The sequence below is a fragment of the Amblyraja radiata genome, chromosome 28 (genome assembly GCF_010909765.2).
Source record: "Amblyraja radiata isolate CabotCenter1 chromosome 28, sAmbRad1.1.pri, whole genome shotgun sequence".
In the NCBI taxonomy this organism is placed as follows: Eukaryota; Metazoa; Chordata; class Chondrichthyes; order Rajiformes; family Rajidae; genus Amblyraja; species Amblyraja radiata.
The window spans coordinates 13,861,645-13,882,150 of record NC_045983.1 but is presented as its reverse complement, the minus strand read 5'-3'; the positions used below and the strand labels follow the sequence as shown (position 1 = coordinate 13,882,150).

Genomic DNA, 20,506 nt, shown 5'->3' with positions numbered 1-20,506 from the left:
AGAATATTTGTTGTGTGGGTTTTCCTGTCGGGTATAGGGAAGTAGAGGGTGGCGTGGCTTTGACAGCAATGGTACAAATCAACGGTGGCTCAGCTCTGCAGACGGGCGGCCGAGGGGACTGGAGAACAGGCCTGGTCCCAACCAAGGCAGGGCCCAGGGTGGGAGACTCCTGTCTGCCTCTTTGTCCCGTTGAGACGGTGCAGAGGTGTGAGGGGTTCAGCCACTTCACCCACACCTTCGGTTGGGCAGGCTGCGGGTTTAACTCCCTCTTCAGAAACATGAGTGAAATCTACGATGATCAACGCTCGGTGCCGGATTATCATAAGGCCGGTGGAGAGGGGGCACCGTGCAGTCCGCGGATGGAACCGAGAGAGTGCTGCACTCACTGTCTGAGGAGCAGTGCCGGGAGTGTGCCGCACAGTCAACATGCACTACTGACCAAACATCCTCTGCTATAAGATCTTTGCTACTGACGTAGCGCCGTGCTGTTAGAGAGGCACTCTTCAGAGTACTCTTTCACCGCCCTTCCCACAGCGCAGCGCTCCCTCACCGCCCTTCCCACAGCGCGGCGCTCCCTCACCGCCCTTCCCACAGCGCGGCGCTCCCTCACCGCCCTTCCCACAGCGCGGCGCTCCCTCACCGCCCTTCCCACAGCGCGGCGCTCCCTCACCGCCCTTCCCACAGCGCGGCGCTCCCTCACCGCCCTTCCCACAGCGCGGCGCTCCCTCACCGCCCTTCCCACAGCGCGGCGCTCCCTCACCGCCCTTCCCACAGCGCGGCGCACCCTCTCACCATTTAAAAAAAAATGTCTGTTAATTTTATTCACGTTTTTCCAAATTAGGTATGGGGATAGGCTGGGTGCTTTTTCCTTTGGAGTGTGGGAGGCTAAGGGGTGACCCTATTGAAGTGTACTAGATCACGAGGTGAGCGCTCATGATCTTTCCCCCCCCCAAGATAGAGAATTCTAAACCTAGACGCCTTACGTGTAACATGAGATGGAGGAACTTAGGGGAAAAAGTTCAATTCAGAGGCAAGTCTTTATCTGGCACAAGCTACCAGAGAAAGCTTGGAAGCAGAAACAATTACCACTTTGATTTGGACAGATAGGTGGATAGGAAGGGTTTCGAGGGATGTGAACCAAACACAGGCAAATGGAACTAGACCGGAATGCCAACTTGGTCAGCATGGATAAGGTGGGCCGAAGGATCTGTTCCTGTGCTGTATAGTTAGTTCTATGACTCTGCGCAATGTATTTTCCTTTCCACACTGTGTTCCTATCTGAAACCTCTCTGCAGCCTCTTCTTGACCCACACAGACACCCAACTTTGTATCTTCAGCAAAAGCTTCTTCCTTCCTCCTGTAGGAGTTGAACAGGCAGGGCTAGGTTTTTCAATCTATCGATAGGAAATAATGTTTTTTTTAATAACTTATGACAAAACCTCTTTCCATAATCAGTTTCTCATCCTAGAGCACATTTTTATTAGATCAGCAGGATATACATTGCAGTATTTGAGGGGAAATTTAATTTACCCGTCCAGAGGCCTGAGATACTTGAAGGGAATCGGGAAGGGTACAGACCAGGAGGCAAGCAGTGTTGACCTCATTTTCCAAAAGGCTGCTGTTAACCCGAGAGGGGAGGTAAAGGCACAAGGAGTAGAGGCAGAAAATCGATAAGGAAAACATCCATGGGTAAATGGCAAAGGTCAGAGGGTCTGGGATGAACCTCAGCTGACCCGGAGGGGGGGGGGGGAGAGACAAAGAAAGACCGAGATCCAGGGATAAGTGGCAGAGAGAGATTGGTTCCCGAGACAAGGAGAGAAATGTGAAGAGAGAGATGGGATTCGGAGAAGTGAATGAGGAAAAGAGTAGGATCAGGAGATGGGAGCGAGGGATCGGGAGACAGGTCTGTGGGCATGCAAACAACCTAGAAGCTAAGACAGAGCTCGAGAGATGGGACAGAACATCCAAAGGGGTGGAACGAGGCTGAAGAGTGGGTGTGGATGGAGTCCCTGGGTCAGGGAAGGGGGGGGGACAGCAAATGTGCCAGGTATTGGCACGGTACTGGGGTCTTGAGGTGAGTCGGAGCAGCGGGCGAGAGGTGGGCTGTGTGTTACTGATCCTCTGGCAGACAAGCCGGCCCTGAACCCAGGGACTGACCCCACCCCCTCCGCAAACGTCCGTTTACCAGGGGAGTGATGGGTGAGGGTGTATGTTAGTACGGGTGTGTTGAGTTAGTAGGTGAGGCATGAGTGAGGGTAGATGTGGATAGGTGTGTTACAGTGGGTAGGTGTGTGAAAGTGGGTAGATTTCAATTAGTGTGAGTCTTAAGGGGGTGTATGGGTAGGATTGCGTATGTCAGTGTGTGGGTAGGGGTGTGTCAGTATAGGTATGTATGTCAGTATAAGTGTGTGGGTAGGTGTGTGTATGTCATTATATGTAGGTAGGGGTGTGTGTATGTCGGTGTAGACCTGTGTGTGTATCCCCCATGTTGTCTGCCGCTGTGGGTGCTGCAGCAGCTGAGGTGGGTCAGTCTCCCACTGCCCCGTGTGGAAGCTTCAGTGCCGGGCCAGGGCCCTCGCTGCCCCCCACCCCAGTCCCCCTTCATCACGGCCACAGCCCTGAGCAGCACACCACCTCGCAGTTGCCTCCATCTCGTCAGGCCGAACGTCTGCCAGTGACCAGTGATGACTGCCGGTGACCAGTGGTGACTGCCAGTGACCAGTGATGACCACTGGCCAGTGACTGCCTGTGTCCAGTGGTGACCGCCGGTGACCAGTGCTAACTGCCAGTGTCCAGCATTGACCACCAGTGACCAGCACTGACCATACACTGGAGACCAGCGCTGATCACTGGCCAGAGACCAGTGCTGACCAGTACGGGAGCTTTCCGTGCTGGAGGAGGAGGAACAGGAGTCAGGAGAGCAGTGCAACGTTGTTCTGGGCTTGTAGGAACCGCAGGATCTTCTCGATACTGGCGTCCTGATACTCATGAACCCACCTGTGACGGAGACACAAGAGGCAGAACACAAAGTGTACGGTGGAAGAATAAACATGCAATGATCTCCACATCAAATACAGTAACTACCAGGAGCACACAGGCTCCAGATTACAAAAGACCAGGAATGTTTCTTATTCATTCATGGGAGTGCGTTTCACAAGCTGAGCCAACATCTATTACCCCTTGAGTGGCAGGTGGGAAGCTGCCTTCTTGAACCGCTGTGGTGCCACTGTGCTGTTAGGGAGAGGTTCCACATTTTTACCCAGTGACGGTAAAGGAACGGGAACATATTTCCATCAGAATGGTGTGTGGCTTGGAGGACAGCTTCCAGTGGTGGTGATGTCCCCCCGTGCTTTTGTTGCCCTTGTCCTTCCAGCTGGTGGAGGTGGTGGGTTTGGAAGATGTTGTCTACGGAGCCTTGGTGAGTACATCCAGGACATAGGGCTGCTACGTCTTGGTTGGTGTTGAGTCTCTTGAGTACTGTTGAAGCTGCGCTCATCGAGACAAGTGGCGAGCATTCCATCACTTTCCTGACTTGAGCCTTGTAGATGGTGCAAAGCTAATGTAGAGGATGTTGAGTGCAAGTTCAAGTGTTCAAGTTCAAGTGAATTTATTGTCATGTGTCCCTGTATAGGACACTGAAATTCTTGCTTTGCTTCAGCACACAGAATATAGTAGGCATTTACTACAAAACAGATAAGTGTGTCCATATACCATAATATAAATATATACACATATGAATAAATAAACTGATCAAGTGCAAATAACAGAAAATGGGTTATTAATAATCAAAGTTTTGTCCGAGCCAGGTTTAATAGCCTGATGGCTGTGGGAAATGGACTAACTCCACCCAGGCAAGTGGAGTAAGTCCGTACACTCAACACTTGAGCCTTGTAGATGATGGGCAGTACACACAAGAGACTGCAGATGCTGGATTCTTGAGCAAAACACAAAGTGTTGGAGGAACTCAGTGGGTCAGGCAACATTTGTGGAGGGAATAGACAGTCCATGTTTTGGGTCAGGACTCTCCTTCGGTCCTTATTGAGACCTTGAGTCTGAAGAAAGGTTCAAACTCGAAATATCATCTGTCCATTCCCTTCACAGATGGTGAACTGAGTGAGATGGGGCTTCAGGGAGTTGGGCTGTTCTTTGCCACACGATTCCCAGCCTCTGATCTGTTCTGAAGCCACATTGAATACATGGCGAATGCTTCTGATTGACACTGACTCCAGATTACAAAAGACCATTGAGGAGAGGTACAAAAAGCTGCAGTAACTCAGCGGGTCAGAAAGCATCTCTGGAGAAAAGGAATAGGTGACGTTTTGGATTTAAACCAGCATCTGCAGTTCCTTCCTGCAGGTGAACTGAGGGTATGGATTGGGACACAGATCTGTTTGGAAGCTGGGCAACTTCACATTACAAGGAAGAGTCTTGAAGTGTGACAGATTGGAAAAGAGGAAGGGGCAGTGCAATATTAACCCGGGGTTCCATCTCTGTGAATGGAGGGAAACTATCCAGAAAGCTCTTCAAATTAGGTCATTTGGTGGGGAGCTTTAAAACAAAGGGAGGAAAAATATAATTAACCTGGAAAGCGTGCAGAGAACAATTTTTGAGGAATTTGCCAGGACTTGAAGGCCTGAGCTGTAAGGAAGTTGGGGAGGCTAGGACTATTCCTTGGAGCACCAGAGGCTCAGGGTAATTTAATAGAGAATGGATAGCTCGGATAGGGCAGATTCCCAAGGGAAGGAATGGATGCTAGGAAATGAGACATTGGGAATTCCACTTACTGAACGCCATTGAACTTGAGGATGTCTCTCATATCCTCAGGGAGCCGGCTGGGGTCTGGCCAGGAGAACTGGTCGATGATGGGGACAATGTTCTTGTTGCAGGACAATGCAAGGACGATCTCCTGTAACAAAGGCAGAGGACTAGGGTGTTAGACAGCTGAGCACGGAGCAGATCACAAACAGGTTCCTGTGGCATTGTTTGAAGGAATAGGGCGAGGCCATTCAGCCCTCGGGCTGCTGCTGTTCCAGACTTCACCACGGTGAGTCAAAGGTGGGTTCATTTTCCCATCAAACCCCATTTCCCCTCGTCCCACACACACACACTGACCCTCATCGGGCGACGGGTCCCACACACACACACTGACCCTCATCGGGCGACGGGTCCCACAGAAGACCTGACTGGTTCAACCCAGCACAGGTTGGAGCTGGGTCTCACTTGGTCCTCTGTGGCTCAACACTGCCCCCTAGTGTGGGAACCAACTGCTTTGTGCATAAGTCAAGAAGCCATTGGGACTCGGTCTGTCGGTGGCATCTTTCTGTGCTTGCCCGGGTCAAACTGGAAATTGCAGCAGAGATCCCAGGCATATGTGCCAACTGCTGAGAGGCATAATCCCAGGCTAATTCTGTCCTCTCTCCCGCATCCTGCAAGAAACCCCTTCCATCCTCCTCACTGCAACCTCCAACCCCATATTGCTCCTCCACCCCTTACTGCTTCACCATTACCCTCCCTCCATCTCCACTCACAGCACCTCCATCCCCCGCTCTGCTCCCTGGAGGGGGTGATTAAGGATTGGAAGGGGTGAGGAGGTGAGTATAGGAGCAGCGAGGAGGTCAGGTGGAGAGGCAGTGAGGGGGCTGAGGGGTTTTAGAGGGGTGATGGTTTGGATGGGGATGAAGATGGGGTGGATGGCAATGGTTTGGAAGGTGCAAGGAGGGGTGAATTGAGCAGGGAGGTGGGGGGCAGTGAGGGGATTGAGGGGCAGTGAGAGGAACAGGTGCCCCCAGCAGTCTAGTTGTGCCATTGTTCTTGGTGCCTCAGGGACTGTGTTGAAGAGTGACATCTCTAACCCGGTCTCACGCCCCCTACCCACCCCCCAGTGAAGCATGGCTCCTCTTCCCTCACCCCTCCTTCTCCCCCCATTCACCTTGTGCACCCAGTCCTTCAGCTCCAAGTCGTCCATGCACTTGTCCAGAGCGTTGGCTGAGAGCACCAGTAGGAAGTTACTGGCTCGCTTCACGCTCTGCACCAGCTTGTCCTCGAACGTGCCCGCCTCCAGCTTCTCCACGTCGATGAAGACACTCAGGCCACGGAGCTGCAGGTGAACCTTCAGGAGGCTGAACACGGAGGAAGGTGAGTGTGTATGTAGACCACTGGAGTTAACCTCAAAGCACTCACTCAACCACATCAAGAGCAACTAACAAGGAGCCCTATCCCTGTGTTAGACTGCCTCCGGACAGCATTACCAAGGATCACCGGTGGGAAACTGGGATAACATAGAACTAGTGTAGTGTGAGTGGTCAGTGTGGACCTGGTGGACCATCCAAACTTGTTTCCTTGCTGTACCTCTAAACTAAACTGACCCTGACTAGTTGCACTATGGCCTGGTACTGCAATTCCAATGCACAAGAACACAAAAGGCTGCCGAGAGCAGTGGACCCAGCACTTCCCATCAACAAAAGCATCTACATGAGATGTTGTCTCATGAAGGCGTCATCTATCATCAAGGATCACCAGCCTTGCCCTATTCTTGTTGCTAGGATCGGGCAGGAAGTATAGAAGCCTGAAGTCCCACACCACCAGGTTCTGAACCAGTAGATAGACCTCCCTCTCGCTGTCCATAGCCAGAGAGAGGGGCCTGGGATAAAGGAGGAGAGGTCTCCCCTCTCAAATTCCAAAGTTCTGTTTTCTTGGTGTGTTTGTGTCTGAGCAGCAAACCCTAGCCTGGTTCCACCGTCTCACTTTCTGACGGAGCGACCGCAGGCAGTGAGACTGGGCCCGCACCTGTCCTCCACTATCACCCTGAGCACCGGCACACCACAGGGCTGTGTACTAAGCCCCATGCTCTACTCCCTCTTCACTCACGACTGTGTTCCTGCATTCGACACCAACACCATTGTGAAGTTTGCAGACGACACAACAGTGATTGGGCTGATCACCAACGGTGATGAAACAAAATACAGAGCGGAGGTGCAGAACCTGGCGGACTGGTGCGCACGTAACAACTTGTCACTAAACACCTCCAAGACCAAGGAGCTGATTATTGACTTCAGGAGGTCCCATAATGGAGAATACACCCCAATCTCCATTTATGGGGAAAGTGTGGAGAGAGTGTCCAGCTTTAAGTTTCTGGGCACTCACATTTCAGAGGACCTCACATGGTCCACCAACACCGCTGCACTGGACAAGAAGGCACAGTAACGACTGTTCTTCCTGAGGACATTAAAAAAGACTGGTCTGCCCCAACAGCTGCTGACAATGTTCTACCACTGCACCACAGAGAGCATATTAACGTATGGCATCCCTGTGTGGTATCTCAGCTGCACAGAGGCGGAGAGGAGAGCTCTTCAGCGCGTCGTCCACAGAGCGCAAAGGATTATTGGGACACAGCTACCAGCCTTGGAGGACATCTACCACACACGGTGCCTCAGGAAGGCCGTCAGCATCCATAAAGACTCCTCACACCCATGTAATGGACTGTTTGAACTACTTCGCTCCGGCAGACATTACAAGGCCTTCTACGCCCGAACCTCCAGACTCAGAAACAGCTTTATTCCAAGAGCTATAGAGGCACTGAACCGGCCCTGCTGAGTGCCCCCCATCCCCCCTGGACTGTCTCCCTCGGATGGTCACGTCACACAGCTTATTTATTTATTTTACTTTTCTTTACATCGGTTGGAAGCTGCATACTAAATCTCGTTGCACTGATGTACGATGACAATAAAAGATATTATTATTATTATTATTATTACCAGGACAAGCTACAGCCATGAAAGCACTAATGCCTCCTCAGAAGATTAATGGAAGTTCCAAAAGTCTCCAACACCTCTTAACCAACCTGTAGACGAATTGTAGAAAACATCCTATCGGGATGCATCATAGCTTGGTTTGGCAACAGCTCTGCCCAAGACCACAATAAATTGCCGAGAGTTGTGGATGTAGCCCAATCCATCACACAGACCAGACTTCGCACCATCAACTCCATTCACATTTCACGTTGCATCGGGAAAGCAGCCAACATAATCTAGGAGCATCAACATCCCAGTCATTCCCTCTTCTCCCATTTCCCATTGGGCAGAAGATACAGAAGCTTGAAAGCATGTACCACCAGATTCAGGAACAGCTTCTTCCCCGGTGTTATCAAACTACTGAACGGTCCCCCCCATAATTTGGGTATAGTCTGAATCTTCCAATGTACCTCATCACAACCCGTGCACTATTTTTTATCTGCATTTTCTCTGCATCTGCAACACCATGAAACTATATTCAGCGCTCTGGTATTTTTCTCCTTGAGCTACCTGTTGTACTTGTGTCTAATCACGATTTACACTGTGTCTCTGCACAGGGGACAATGACCACACGTATCCTGAGGGGCTTCACAACACTCTGGCTGCCCTGCAAGTGGCCAGGCCCTGACCTTGGCTGGACGGAGAGTACACACCTGGCCAGCTGCGATCCCGTGGACCTCCGGTAACTGATGAAGACATCGGGACTTCCATCGCAGGTTTCAATGCGGGACTGGGGCAAATTGGACAGCAGTTCTGCAAGATAAGAGGAGAAACTGTGGCACAGCGGTAGAGATGCTCCCTTACAGCGAATGCAGCGCCAGAGACCCGGGTTCGATCCCGATTGTGGGTGCTGTCTGTACGGAGTTTGAACGTTCTCCCCGTGACCTGCGTTGATTTTCTCCGAAATCAGTTTCCTTCCACGTTCCAAAGACGTACAGGTTTATTGGTTAATTGGCTTGGTAAAATGTTTTTTTAAATTGCCCCTAGTGGGTGTAGGATAGTGTTAATGTGCGGGGATCGCTGGTCGGCGCGGACCTGTTGGGCCGAATGGGTGGGCGGCGCGACTCACGTCGCAGCGGCCTCTGCAGTCCGTCTGTCGTTTTTTTATTTTTTGTCTCGTTTGAATGTAGTTTAAAGTGGTTTTTTTAAAACTGGGTATGTGTGTGGGGGCGGGGGGTGGGGGGGGGGGAACTTTTAAAATCTTTCCCCTGCACGGAGAACCCGACCTTTTCTCTGTCGGGTCTCCGTTGTTGTTGGGGCCTAGCACCGTGGAGCGGCTTCCAACCAGAACGACCTGCGGACTTACTTACCATCGCGGAGCTGGCCGAGTTCGGAGCGGGAGGAGCTGTGGTGGCGCGCTGCTGCAGCCCGACCCCAGAGATTCGGAGGCTCCAACCGCAGGTCTGGTGGACAGTAACACCGGGAGCCCGCGGGTCTCTGCTGGGAGACCGCTTTTCAGGGCTTCCGCCACGGCGACTTCTCCCGCCCGAGATGCGGGGTTGAAAATTACCTGGAACGGGGCCTTACATCATTGCCCGGCGCGGCTTTAACGGCCGTGGGACTTGCTAGCGCCGGCCGGGGGGCTCCAACACCAAGACCCGGAGCGTGGCCTTGCATCACCCGGCGCTGCTTTAATGGCCGCAGGACACTTACCATCGCAGCCGGGGGCTTTGCGTCTGACATCGGGAGGAGAATGAGGAGTGCAGGGGAGAGATAAGACTTTGCCTTCCATCACAGTGAGGAGGAGATTCACTGTGATGGATGTTTGTGTAAATTGTGTTGTGTCCTGGTTCTTGTTCCTGCGTGTATGACTGCAGAAACCAAATTTCGTTTGAACCTCAATGAGGTTCAAATGACAACAAATAAATTGTATTGTATTGTATTGTGTAGATGGAGGCTCCGCCAGAGCCCAGCCTGTGAATGCGGAGCAGAACAACAGACAGCCAACCATGTCATCTCTGGGTGCCCGCTCTACCACCCACCAAATGGAGCTCAGGGCCTGGCAGACATTGACACAGAGACAAAACCCTGGCTGCTCAACACCCAGCTTGAGATCTAACTATTCCATTGGTTTATGTTTCATTCGCTAGAAGAAGAAGACTCGCTGTATCTCTAAACTAAACTAAATTGAACTAACTAAACTGAACTAAACATGACGTTAGAGGTCAGGTCTGGGTGTGAGTGAGTTCACCACATCAATCAAAGATCACATTAGTCATCACAGGATGTGGCCTTCGCTGGCGTTTACCGCCCATCTTTACTCTCCCGTTGGAAAGGTGATGAGGGGAGCCGTCTGCTTGAGGCACTGTGGTCCTGCTACTGAAGGTGCTCCCACCCTGCTGTAGGGGATGGGTGGACGGGTTCAGGACCGTGAGCGGACAAGGCTGCTCTGCAGAGTTTGACAGGACAGTGCGGAGAGGTGCGATCTCTGTTTACTGTAAGCAAGCCTCAGCAGCATGGAGAGATTACAGCCCCCCTCACTGGAGGAGCAGAGCGAGGGAGAGAGAGAGAGAGAGAGAGAGAGAGGCAGTCAGCGGGAGTCTGGAGGTGAAATGGTGACAAACTCCTCGGCCACAGTGTAAGGTAGATACTCAGCACCGGTAAATACTGAAATCCTCGCTAATGTTCAGGAAACATTAGGACAGGTTTGGAGGGATATGGGCCAAACGCGGGCAGATGGGAGTAGTGTACCTTGGACATGTTGGTTGGCGTGGACAAGTTGGGCCAAAGTGCCTGTTTCCACACTGTATGACTCCAGGACTCTAATGTCCTGGTGAATGCTCTGCCTCTCACCCTGTCCGGTGGCGTAGATCCGGGCCCGGTGAATTCCGTTCTCAATCCGGCAGTCCGATACTAGTTGCTCCTCCGTCACGCCAGATAGAGTTCCCTTGCCAATGCCGCAGTGCACCAGGTTGTAGGTGTACTGCCGAAAGTGGGGGTCGATGCTGCCCAACCAGTCCGATAGGCTACTGGGATCACACGTGGTGTAATTGGCATTGGTCTTTAACTCACTCAGTTCCCGGGTAAACCTTCAAAAATAAAACAAGATTATCTCTCTTAAAAACGATTTCCATTTATAGTGAAATTTAAATGCCTCAACACTATCCCATCACACACTCCCAGAGTCAGTCACACAGTGAAGCTCCCTCTACCTTTCATCTTAAGGTCACAATGGGTTGTTCTGCAAAGATATAAAAAGGATATTCCCACACCTTCTTCGAGTGATACTGGATTGTATCCCCAAGTCTTCCTTTAATTCCAAGTCAGAAACCAACAGCAGGAGGTCTCCGTCAACTTGTAGGTCCTGGCAGAGAGAGAAATCAGTTAGTGGAATAGGGCTGTGGGTTACACCCGAGTTACACCCACGTTACACCCGAGTTACACCTACGTTACACCCGGATCCCGGCCGCTTTGAGCCGTATTACACCCACTTTATGCCCCAATTCAAGATGCTCTGTGCCCGCATTATGCCCCGTTAGCCAGCATCACACCAGTATTATGCCCTGGTACCGGCCGCTCTGTGCTTGCGTTACACCACATTACACCCAGATCCCACTCTGTACCCCTGTTACCCCTGTATCCCGGTTACGTGCCCGCGTTACACCCAGATTCCAGTTGCTCCAGGCCCGCGTTACACCCAGATTCCCACCACTCCATGTCCGTACCCCTGCACCGCTCACCCAGAACCTCTCGCAGTAGGTGGCGAATCCGACCTGCTGCAGCCAGGTCTGCACCTCCAACGGCTTCCAGTTGGGGACGTTGGGGGAGAGTCTCCGCGGGATGTCCTCCCCCATCAGGCACAAGGCCTTCTTGGCCAGCGTGGAGGTGGTGGCGTGGCCCGAGTAGCTCACGATCCGCTTCAGGCTCTGCGCTGCTCCCACCTCATGGAAGATCTGGAACAGGCACGGCGGGTTCAGACTGCTCCATCGCCCTACCCCCTACAGAGATGGACCCCCACCCCATCCCACACACTCCGACCTGGACAGCCCACCCTACAGACCCCACATCCCACAGACATGGACCCCACCCACCCAGACACATAACGCCCACCCTGCCCAGACACCCAAATACAGACCCCCAACAAGACACAGATGTGGAGCACCTCAGCCAGACCCAGAGCACACAGATACAGACCCCCACCCAGGCATGTTTCACTGCTCCATGACACTCTGCGGAGATGCAAAAGGCAGTATTGCAGGGTCCTTTGGCTCTGCATTTGTCCAAGAGATGAGCATTAGTGTGCCTGCAGGGTCGGTAATGAAGTAAGCACATACAGTGGGTATTGTTAGTGGGGGTTTGGAAAGGAATGCAGCAGCGATAGGACTGGTATTGTGGCATGAGACACGAGGAACTGCAGATGCTGGAATCTTGCGCAATACACAAAGTGCTGGAGTAACTCAGGCGGTCAGGCAGCAGCATTAGTAACAAGCTCATCAGGTAGGCTGGCTCTGTCCTGGGGGCGTTGTTGGATTCATGGGAGGTGGTCTTGGAGGGGAGGATGGTCCTCAAACTGTGGAGCATCCTGGACAATACAGCTCACCCCCTCCATGTCACACTGGTCAACCTGAGGAGCACCTTCAGCAACAGACTGGTTCCACCAAGATACAGGACAAAACGCCACAGGAGATCCTTCTTCCCTGTGGCTATCAAACTGTACAACTCCTCCCCCTTCTGTGGTGGGGTAGACTGAGACTGGCTCTCCCCCCCCCCCCCCCCCCACCTCCTCAATTTGGCAATCCCCAGGGCATTTCCACTCGTCACTTTAAATTCATGTTTCATGTATTTTGTGCTTTTTAAGACTGTTGGCAAATTAATTTCCCTCCTGCGATAAATAAAGAAATAATGTAGTATTGTATGGTATGTAATGAATAGGCAATGTTTTCAGTCAGGACCCGCCTTCAAACTGATTGTAGTAAGGTGGAGAAAGCTGGAATATAGAGGTTGGGGGGGGGGGGGGGGGGCAAAGCATGGCGAGTGATAGGTGGATGCAGGTGAGGGGGGTGGGTTGATTGTCAAATGGGTGTAGTACGTGACAAAGGCTAGAGGTGAATAGTAGACAAAAGGGTGTCAGAGAAGGATAGAAGGGGAGTTAAATATGAAGCCAGAGGGTGGGATATACATGGAAGGGGGTGGGGGTCGGGGAGAAAGTGGATAAGGATAGTGAGAGAAATGGGTGGGTACTGGGGTAGGGGGTGCATGGGAAAGAAAGAGAAAGAAGTGGGAGTGTTACATTCAATTGTAAAATTCAATTTTCATCCCATTGGGTTGAAAGCTACCCAATCGGAATATGAGGTGCTGTTCCTCCAGTTTGCATGTGTCCTCACTGTGGCAATGGAGGAGGTCCAGAACAGAGAGGCTGGTGTGGGAATGGGAAAGGGAGTTAGCAACCAGGAGATCCAGCAGGCCCTATAGTTACAGGGTTAGATCCTGTTCCCTGCGGTCATGACCAGGGGTTTGCTGAGGACCAGGGCTCAGAGGCTGGAGAGGAAGGTGGAGTGGGAGGGAGGGAGAGGGCCATTGTGTCATCCATGTGACATTTCTAGTGCAAGGAAGGTTCTGCTGGTGTTGTGTGAGCTGCAAGGATCCAAATTACAAAGTTGAACCTCAAAGGCAATAGATAGATAGATATGCCTTTATTGTCATTCAGACCGAAGTCTGAACGAAATAATCAATGGAGGAAAGGTTCAGAGTTGAATGGAAAGCATAAGGACCATTGTGGGAGAAATAGTTTCAGCTCTTAAGGCACCTGCACTGGGAATGAGGAGATTGTTCCACTGGAACAGCCTGCATTTGAATGGCTTTTAAGGTCGGCTGTAACTAAAACTAGTTGGATTAGGGAGGGCAGAGTCCTCTCATGAGGGAAAATTCAGAGAGATGATGGCGCATTGCAGTGAAACAGGTCATGATAAACACTCTGCAAATGGAATGATCACACAAAGAGAATGGGCAGGAAACTACGGAGAATTGATGGATCTTTATCTGATTAGAGGCAGCATTTGTGCCAAGATAAATTAATTAATGGCACCTTAGGAATAATTTGGCAGAACCTACTCATACTTACGGAGATGCGGTTGTAAAATGACTGAGGTTGTGAATTAAATATTCCGGGATAGTTAACGTCTGGAGGAGAAGAGTCAGATACTAGGATGGAAAAGTCAAAGACCAGAGTGCATAGGTTTAAGGTCAGAGGAGTATTAGCTATAAAGAGAGGTTGAACAAATTGGATTATTTTCTCTGGGGCATCAGATGTTGAGGGGACCTGATAGAAGTATATAAAATAATTATATTTTTAAGGCAGAGATAGATATTTTCATGATTAGTGCGGGTGTTAGGGGTTATGGGGATGAGGCAGGAGAATAGGGCTAAGAGGGAAAGATAGATCAGGGGTGATTGAATGGCCAGAGTAGACTTCCTCCAGTTTGATGACCTGGAAAAGATCATCCACACATTCATCTCCTCCCGCCTAGATTACTGCAACTCCCTTTACACTGGCATCAGCCAATCTTCCCTGTCCCGCCTGCAACTGGTCCAAAACGCCGCAGCGAGACTCCTGACAGGGACCCGAAAAAGGGACCACATCACCCCGATCCTGGCCTCTCTCCACTGGCTCCCTGTGCGGTTCCGTATAAACTTCAAGATCCTCCTCCATGTCTACAAAGCCCTCAATGGGCTTGCCCCCACCTACATAAAAAGTCTTCTCACCTACCACTCCACCTCCAGGCCCCTCAGATCGGCCGACTTGGGGTTGCTGAATATCCCACGGTCTAGGCCTAAGCTCAGGGGCGACCGCGCCTTTGCGGTTGCAGCCCCTAGACTGTGGAACAGCATCCCCTTTCCCATCAGAACTGCCCCCTCCATCGACTCTTTTAAGTCAAGACTAAAGACTTATCTATACTCCCAAGCCTTTCCTGACGTCCTCTGAGTGAGGGCTACATGTATATATGTATGTAGTTTGTTTTGTTGTGCTATTCTTATAACAAATGTAAAGCACTTTGGCCAACGAGAGTTGTTTTTTTAAATGTGCTATATAAATAAATGTGACTTGACTTGACTAGACTTGATGCCTAATTCTGCTCCTATCGCATATGACTTTATGATCTTATGAGAGGTATAGATAGGGTAACAGGTCAGAACTTTTCCCAGGGTGGAAATGTCAAAGAGTAGAGGGCATAATTTCCTGGTGAGGGGGCGGGGGGAGGGGGGGGGGGGGGGTGGGGGGGGGGAGAGTTAAAGAAATGTATTTTTTTTACACAGTAGTGGATTTTTTAGAGTGGTGAGTGCCTGGAACATGCTGCCAAGGGTGGTGCTAGAGGCAGATGCACTAGTGATGCTCTAGAGCCTCCAACTCTTGATTCCTTAGATCTCTCTTTTCCCTCCTGGTCCCTGTGACCTCTCCCTTCCCTTGCTACGAGCCCCCTGCTGTCACTCCCTCTGACCCCTTCCCCCTCCTCTCCCCACACAACCCCTCGCCCCGTCCTGGTACCTGCGTCTTGTTCTGCCGAGCCTTCAATGCAGCCTCGACACAGAGGTAGAATGCGGCGATGCACTGGGCCTCCACCCTGGAGCTGTCGAGGAGCTGCACCAGGCGTTGTAGCTCACACGCCGTGCGTCCCTGCGAGTTCTCCGCGCTGTCCAGCCAGGTCTGCACAAACCCCTCGGGCTGCAGGGAGGCGATGAACGGCTCCACCAGGTCCAAGGTGCCTGACCTCTCCACCTCCCTCTCGATCTCCTTGTTGGTGGCCAGCACGGTGATGGCCAGGCAGGCGTGGAACTGCACCGTCTTGTCCTTGGCAAAGGCCAGGGGGAAGAGCCAGTCAGCGGCCTTCTTCTCCACCATCAGCCGCTGGTTGGCGTGGCCGCCATGCATGGCGCAGTTGGCGAGGGCAGTGGCGCAGTGCCGTAGGATGGTGGTATCCTTGCTGCGGCACCAGTAGAGGATGAAGTCCAGGCCGCCGTTGGTGATGAGGAGATGTGAGGTCACCTCGGACTGCTTGAACATGTGCTGCAGCAGGCCGGACACGATGGCCGCCAGCGCGACATCCTCCCTCTCCATCGACAGCTGCAAGATGGCGGGCAGGCCCGTGCGCGCCAAGCGGTCCCTGCCAGGGGGAGGGGGGGGGGGGGGGAGAACCATCAGAGGTCAGGGGGACCAGCGGTGGACTGAGACCACCAATGTGGCACCACCCACCAGCATCGGCACAGGACCCAAACATCCCTATCCCAGCACTGTGGGAGGGGCAGTTCACAAGTTCACAAGTTACAGGAGTAGAATTAGGCCATTCAGCCCATCGAGTCCACTCCGCCATTCAATCATGGCTAATCTCTGCCTCCTAATCCCATTTTCCTGCCTTCTCCCCATAATCCTTGACACCCGTTCTAATCAAGAATTTGTCTATCTCTGTCTTACAAATATCCACTGACTTGGCCTCCACAGCCCTTTGTGGCAATGAGTTCCACAGATTAACTACCCTCTGACTAAATATGTTACTCCTCACTTTGTTTCTAAAAGAGCACCCTTTAATTCTGAGGCTATGACCTCTGGTCCTAGACTCTCCCACCAGTGGAAACATCCTTTCCGCATCCACTCTATCTATACCTTTCATTATTCTGTAAGTTTCAATGAGGTCCTCCCTCAACATTCTAAACTCCAGCGAGTAGAGGCCCAGTGCGGTCAAATGCTCCTCATAGGTTAACCCACTCATTCCTAGAATCATTCTTGTAAACCTCCTCTGGACCCTCTCCAGAGACAACACATCCTCAGATATGAGGCCCAAATCTGCCCACAGCACTTTAAATGCGGCCTGACCAGCGCCTTATAGAATTTGCCTTCCTTACTACTGATTCGACTTGCAAATTAACCTTTTGGGAGTCCTGCAACCAGCACTCCCAAGTTCCTTTGCACCTCCAATTTCTGGATTTTATAAAATTACCTACACTTTTATTCTTATTACCAAAATGCATGACTCCGCACTTTGCTATACTGAATTTCATCGGCCACTTCTCTGCCCAATCTCCTAATCTGTCCAAGTCCTTCTGCAGAGTCCCTGCTTCCTCAACACTGCCTACCCCTCCACCTGTCTTAGCATCATCTGCAAACTTGTCACAAAGCCTTCAATCCCCTGATCCAAACCATTAATATACAACGTGAAGACCAGCGGTCCCAGCACCGACCCTTGCGGAACTCCACTAGTCACTGGTCACTGGCAGCCAACCTGAAATAGCGCATTTAATTACAACTTTTTGCCTTCTACCATCCAGGTATCCAGCAATCCATGTTAGTATCGTCCCTTCAATACCTGCCTCCCCTCTGTCTGTCCTGCTACTAACTTCCTCAAAGAACTCCAGCAGATTCGACAGGCAAGATCTTACCTTCACAAAACCATGATGACCGGCCTATTTTATTGTGAACTTCCAAATGCTGCGTAACCTCATCCTTTATAATTGACTCTAAAATCTTACCAACCACCAAAGTCAGGCTAACTGACCTATAGTTTCTGCTCTGAAGAAGGCTCTCAACCAGAAATGTTTCTCTCCAGAGATGCTGCCTGGCCCGCTGTGTTACTCCAGTTTTTTGTGTCTATCTGTAGTTTCCACTCTTCTGCTGTGCATCCTTCTTGTACAGCGGGGAGATATTCGCCATTTTCCAATCTTCAGGAACCACTCCTAACTCTAGTGAATCTTGAAATATCATAACTAATGCCTCCGCGATCTCTGAGGCCACCTCCTTCAGAACCCTGGGGTCCAAGTGACATCCACCCTCAGACCTTTCAGTTTTCCAAGCACCTTCTCCTTAGTAATCACCACTCCACTAAATTACACCCTCTGACTCTAGGATTGCAGGCACATTGCTGGTGTCTTCCACTATGAAGACTGATGCAAAAAAGTTATTCAATTCCTCTGCCAATTCTTGATTTCCCGTTATCACTTGTCCTGCATCATTCTCCAGCGGCCCAACGTCCACTCTTTTTTACTCTTGATTTAACCGTAGAAACACTTGCTATTCTCTTTTATATTATTGGCCTGCTTACATTTGCATTTCGTCTTTTCTCACCCTATTGTCCTTAAGAACCTTTTGTTGTTCTTTAAAATCATCCCAATCCTATGGCTTCCCACTAATCTTTGCAATGCTATATGCCTTCTCTTTTGCTTTTCTGTTGTCCTTGACTTCCCTTGTCAGCTATAGTCATCTTATTCTCCCCCTGGAATGAAATGATCCTGCACCTTCCGAATTATCTGCAGAGATTTCTGCCATTGCTGATCCACCGTCATTCGCAACTTTCTAGACATAGAAACATAGAAAATAGGTGCAGGAGTAGGCCATTCGGCCCTTCGAGCCTGCACCGCCATTCGATATGATCATGGCTGATCATCCAACTCAGTATCCCATCCCTGCCTTCTCTCCATACCCCCTGATCCCTTTAGCCACAAGGGCCACATCTAACTCCCTCTTAAATATAGCCAATGAACTGGCCTCAACTACCTTCTGTGGCAGAGAATTCCACAGATTCACCACTCTTTGTGTAAAAAATGATTTTCTCATCTCGGTCCTAAAAGACTTCCCTCTTATCCTTAAACTGTGACCCCTAGTTCTGGACTTCCCCAACATCGGGAATAATCTTCCTGCATCTAGCCTGTCCAACCCCTTAAGAATTTTGTAAGTTTCTATAAGATCCCCCTCAATCTTCTGAATTCCAGCGTGTACAAGCCGAGTCTATCCAGTCTTTCTTCATATGAAAGTCCTGCCATCCCAGGAATCAGTCTGGTGAACCTTCTCTGTACTCCCTCTATGGCAAGAATGTCTTTCCTCAGATTAGGAGACCAAAACTGTACGCAATACTCCAGGTGTGGTCTCACCAAGACCCTGTGCAACTGCAGCAGAACCTCCCTGCTCTTATACTCAAATCCTTTTGTTATGAACGATCTTTGCCAGTTCCTCCCTCATGCCTCGGAAGTCACCTTTGCTCATTTGTAATACCGACACATCCGATTTCACCTTCTCCCTTTCAAATTGTAGGTTAAATCTAATCATATTGTGGTATCTACCGCCTAGTAGTTCCTTTACCTCAAGTCCTCTTATTCATTGTACACTAAATCTAGAATTGCCGTATCAATGGTCGGCTCCACGACAAGACGCTCAAAGAAACTATCTCGGAGGCACTCTACAAATTAACTCTCTTGGGCGGTGAGGGAGCGCCGCGCTGTGGGAGGGGCGGTGAGGGAGCGCCGCGCTGTGGGAGGGGCGGTGAGGGAGCGCCGCGCTGTGGGAGGGGCGGTGAGGGAGCGCCGCGCTGTGGGAGGGGCGGTGAGGGAGCGCCGCGCTGTGGGAGGGGCGGTGAGGGAGCGCCGCGCTGTGGGAGGGGCGGTGAGGGAGCGCCGCGCTGTGGGAGGGGCGGTGAGGGAGCGCCGCGCTGTGGGAGGGGCGGTGAGGGAGCGCCGCGCTGTGGGAGGAGGGAACTCACCTGTTCTCTGTGATCAGGACCTGCTCCAGCAGTTTCCCCGCCTCGTAGCGGGTGTCGGTGCCCCGGGACTGCATCATCTCCATGAGCAGCTCCAGCGCGCCCTGTAGCCGGATCTCTCGGCACAGAGCGGACGCCACCTCCCGGCCCCGGCCCGGCAGCTGCCAGGCCTCCTTCACCAGGTGGTGGATGTAGGCCAAGTGTGTTCGCTTCCCTTCCTCTGTGCGATCCTGCCGCAGGGCCAACAGAGCCTCCCGCAGGTCCTGCGCCGGCACCAGCTCCGGGCTGGGCGGGCTCGCCGCCGGCTTCTTGCGCCGGGTTTGGCTCAGCATGGCCGCGGGGACTGAGCGTACTCGGGTCACCCGGGACAGGAGCGAGTAACCCAGGGACAGGACTGGGTCACCCCGAGATGCCCGAGACAGGACCGGCTCAACCCCCAGATATCCGGATCAGAACCAGTCACCCCGGGACAGGACCAGGACACCCGGACAGAACCGATTTACCCTGAGATACCCGAGGGCAGGACCGCAACGCTGGGAAAGGACCGGGTCACTCCCAGATACCCGGGATCGAGTCACTCCAGGACAAAACCGGGTAACACTGGGACAGCACCGGGTAACACAGAGACAGGACCGGGTTTGGCCTGAGGTCCAGGTCCAGATCGGGGTTGGGTCTGGAGTGTGGCCGGACCGGGTGGGCGAGCGGGCGGGCGGGCGGGCGGCCCCGGGACGGGAGCGGGTGGACGGACGGTCTGGGTCCGGGAGCGGCGGCTTCAGTCCTCGGACAGCGACAGGGAGCAAGTGCGCAGCCGCAGGATGGCGTCAGCGTGAGGGGGAGGGGAGAACTAGGGAGCAACAGCAGAGGGGAGAGGGAAGGGGAGAGGGAAGGGGAGCTCTGGTGGTCTCTCTGAGGGAGGGGTCCTTAACCAGACTGATTCCTGGGATGTCAGGACTTTCATATGAAGAAAGACTGGATAGACTCGGTTTGTACTCGCTAGAATTTAGAAGATTGAGGGGGGGGGATCTTATAGAAACTTACAAAATTCTTAAGGGGTTGGACAGGCTAAATGCAGGAAGATTGTTCCCGATGTTGGGGAAGTTTAAGATGATAGGTTAGAGGATTTAGGGGACCTGAGAGGGATGGTTTATCACACCGAGGTTGGTTGGAACCTGGAAGGCAATGCCTACATAGATGGTGGAGTCAGAGACTCTCACAAGCATCTCGACAAGTACTTGAATTGTCAAGGCAGAGAATGCTGTT

At 51.9% G+C, this 20,506-nt stretch overlaps 1 protein-coding gene across 2 annotated transcripts; it reads right to left on the bottom strand.

Annotated features, from left to right (window-relative positions):
• Positions 1-1,446: 1,446 nt before the first annotated feature.
• sarm1 (sterile alpha and TIR motif containing 1) lies at positions 1,447-19,939 on the bottom strand. 2 transcript variants are annotated; one of them, XM_033045852.1, is made up of 9 exons: positions 19,250-19,939; positions 15,274-15,889; positions 11,471-11,683; positions 11,003-11,094; positions 10,482-10,819; positions 8,444-8,543; positions 5,930-6,119; positions 4,785-4,906; positions 1,447-2,997 (listed from the first exon to the last, which is right to left on the bottom strand). In XM_033045852.1, the coding sequence occupies exons 1-9, from the start codon at positions 19,576-19,578 to the stop codon at positions 2,913-2,915; spliced, it is 2,085 nt and encodes a 694-aa protein (XP_032901743.1). In that variant the 5' UTR covers positions 19,579-19,939; the 3' UTR covers positions 1,447-2,912. The 2 variants fall into 2 exon arrangements, with proteins under 2 accessions (XP_032901743.1, XP_032901744.1); XM_033045853.1 differs by having other exon boundaries at positions 10,584-10,819.
• Positions 19,940-20,506: the final 567 nt, after the last annotated feature.

Bases quoted from the DNA above. Each gene is read 5' to 3' on its own strand.
- sarm1 (XM_033045852.1), bottom strand. From the start codon at position 19,578: ATGCTGAGCCAAACCCGGCGCAAGAAGCCGGCGGCGAGCCCGCCCAGC. The intron at 10,820-11,002 runs GTGTGGGAATAT...TTATTTTTGAAG, and splicing joins TCCAGTATCACTCGAAGAAG to GTTTACCCGGGAACTGAGTG. The intron at 2,998-4,784 runs GTAAGTGGAATT...TCTCCGTCACAG, and splicing joins CTCAAGTTCAATGGCGTTCA to GTGGGTTCATGAGTATCAGG.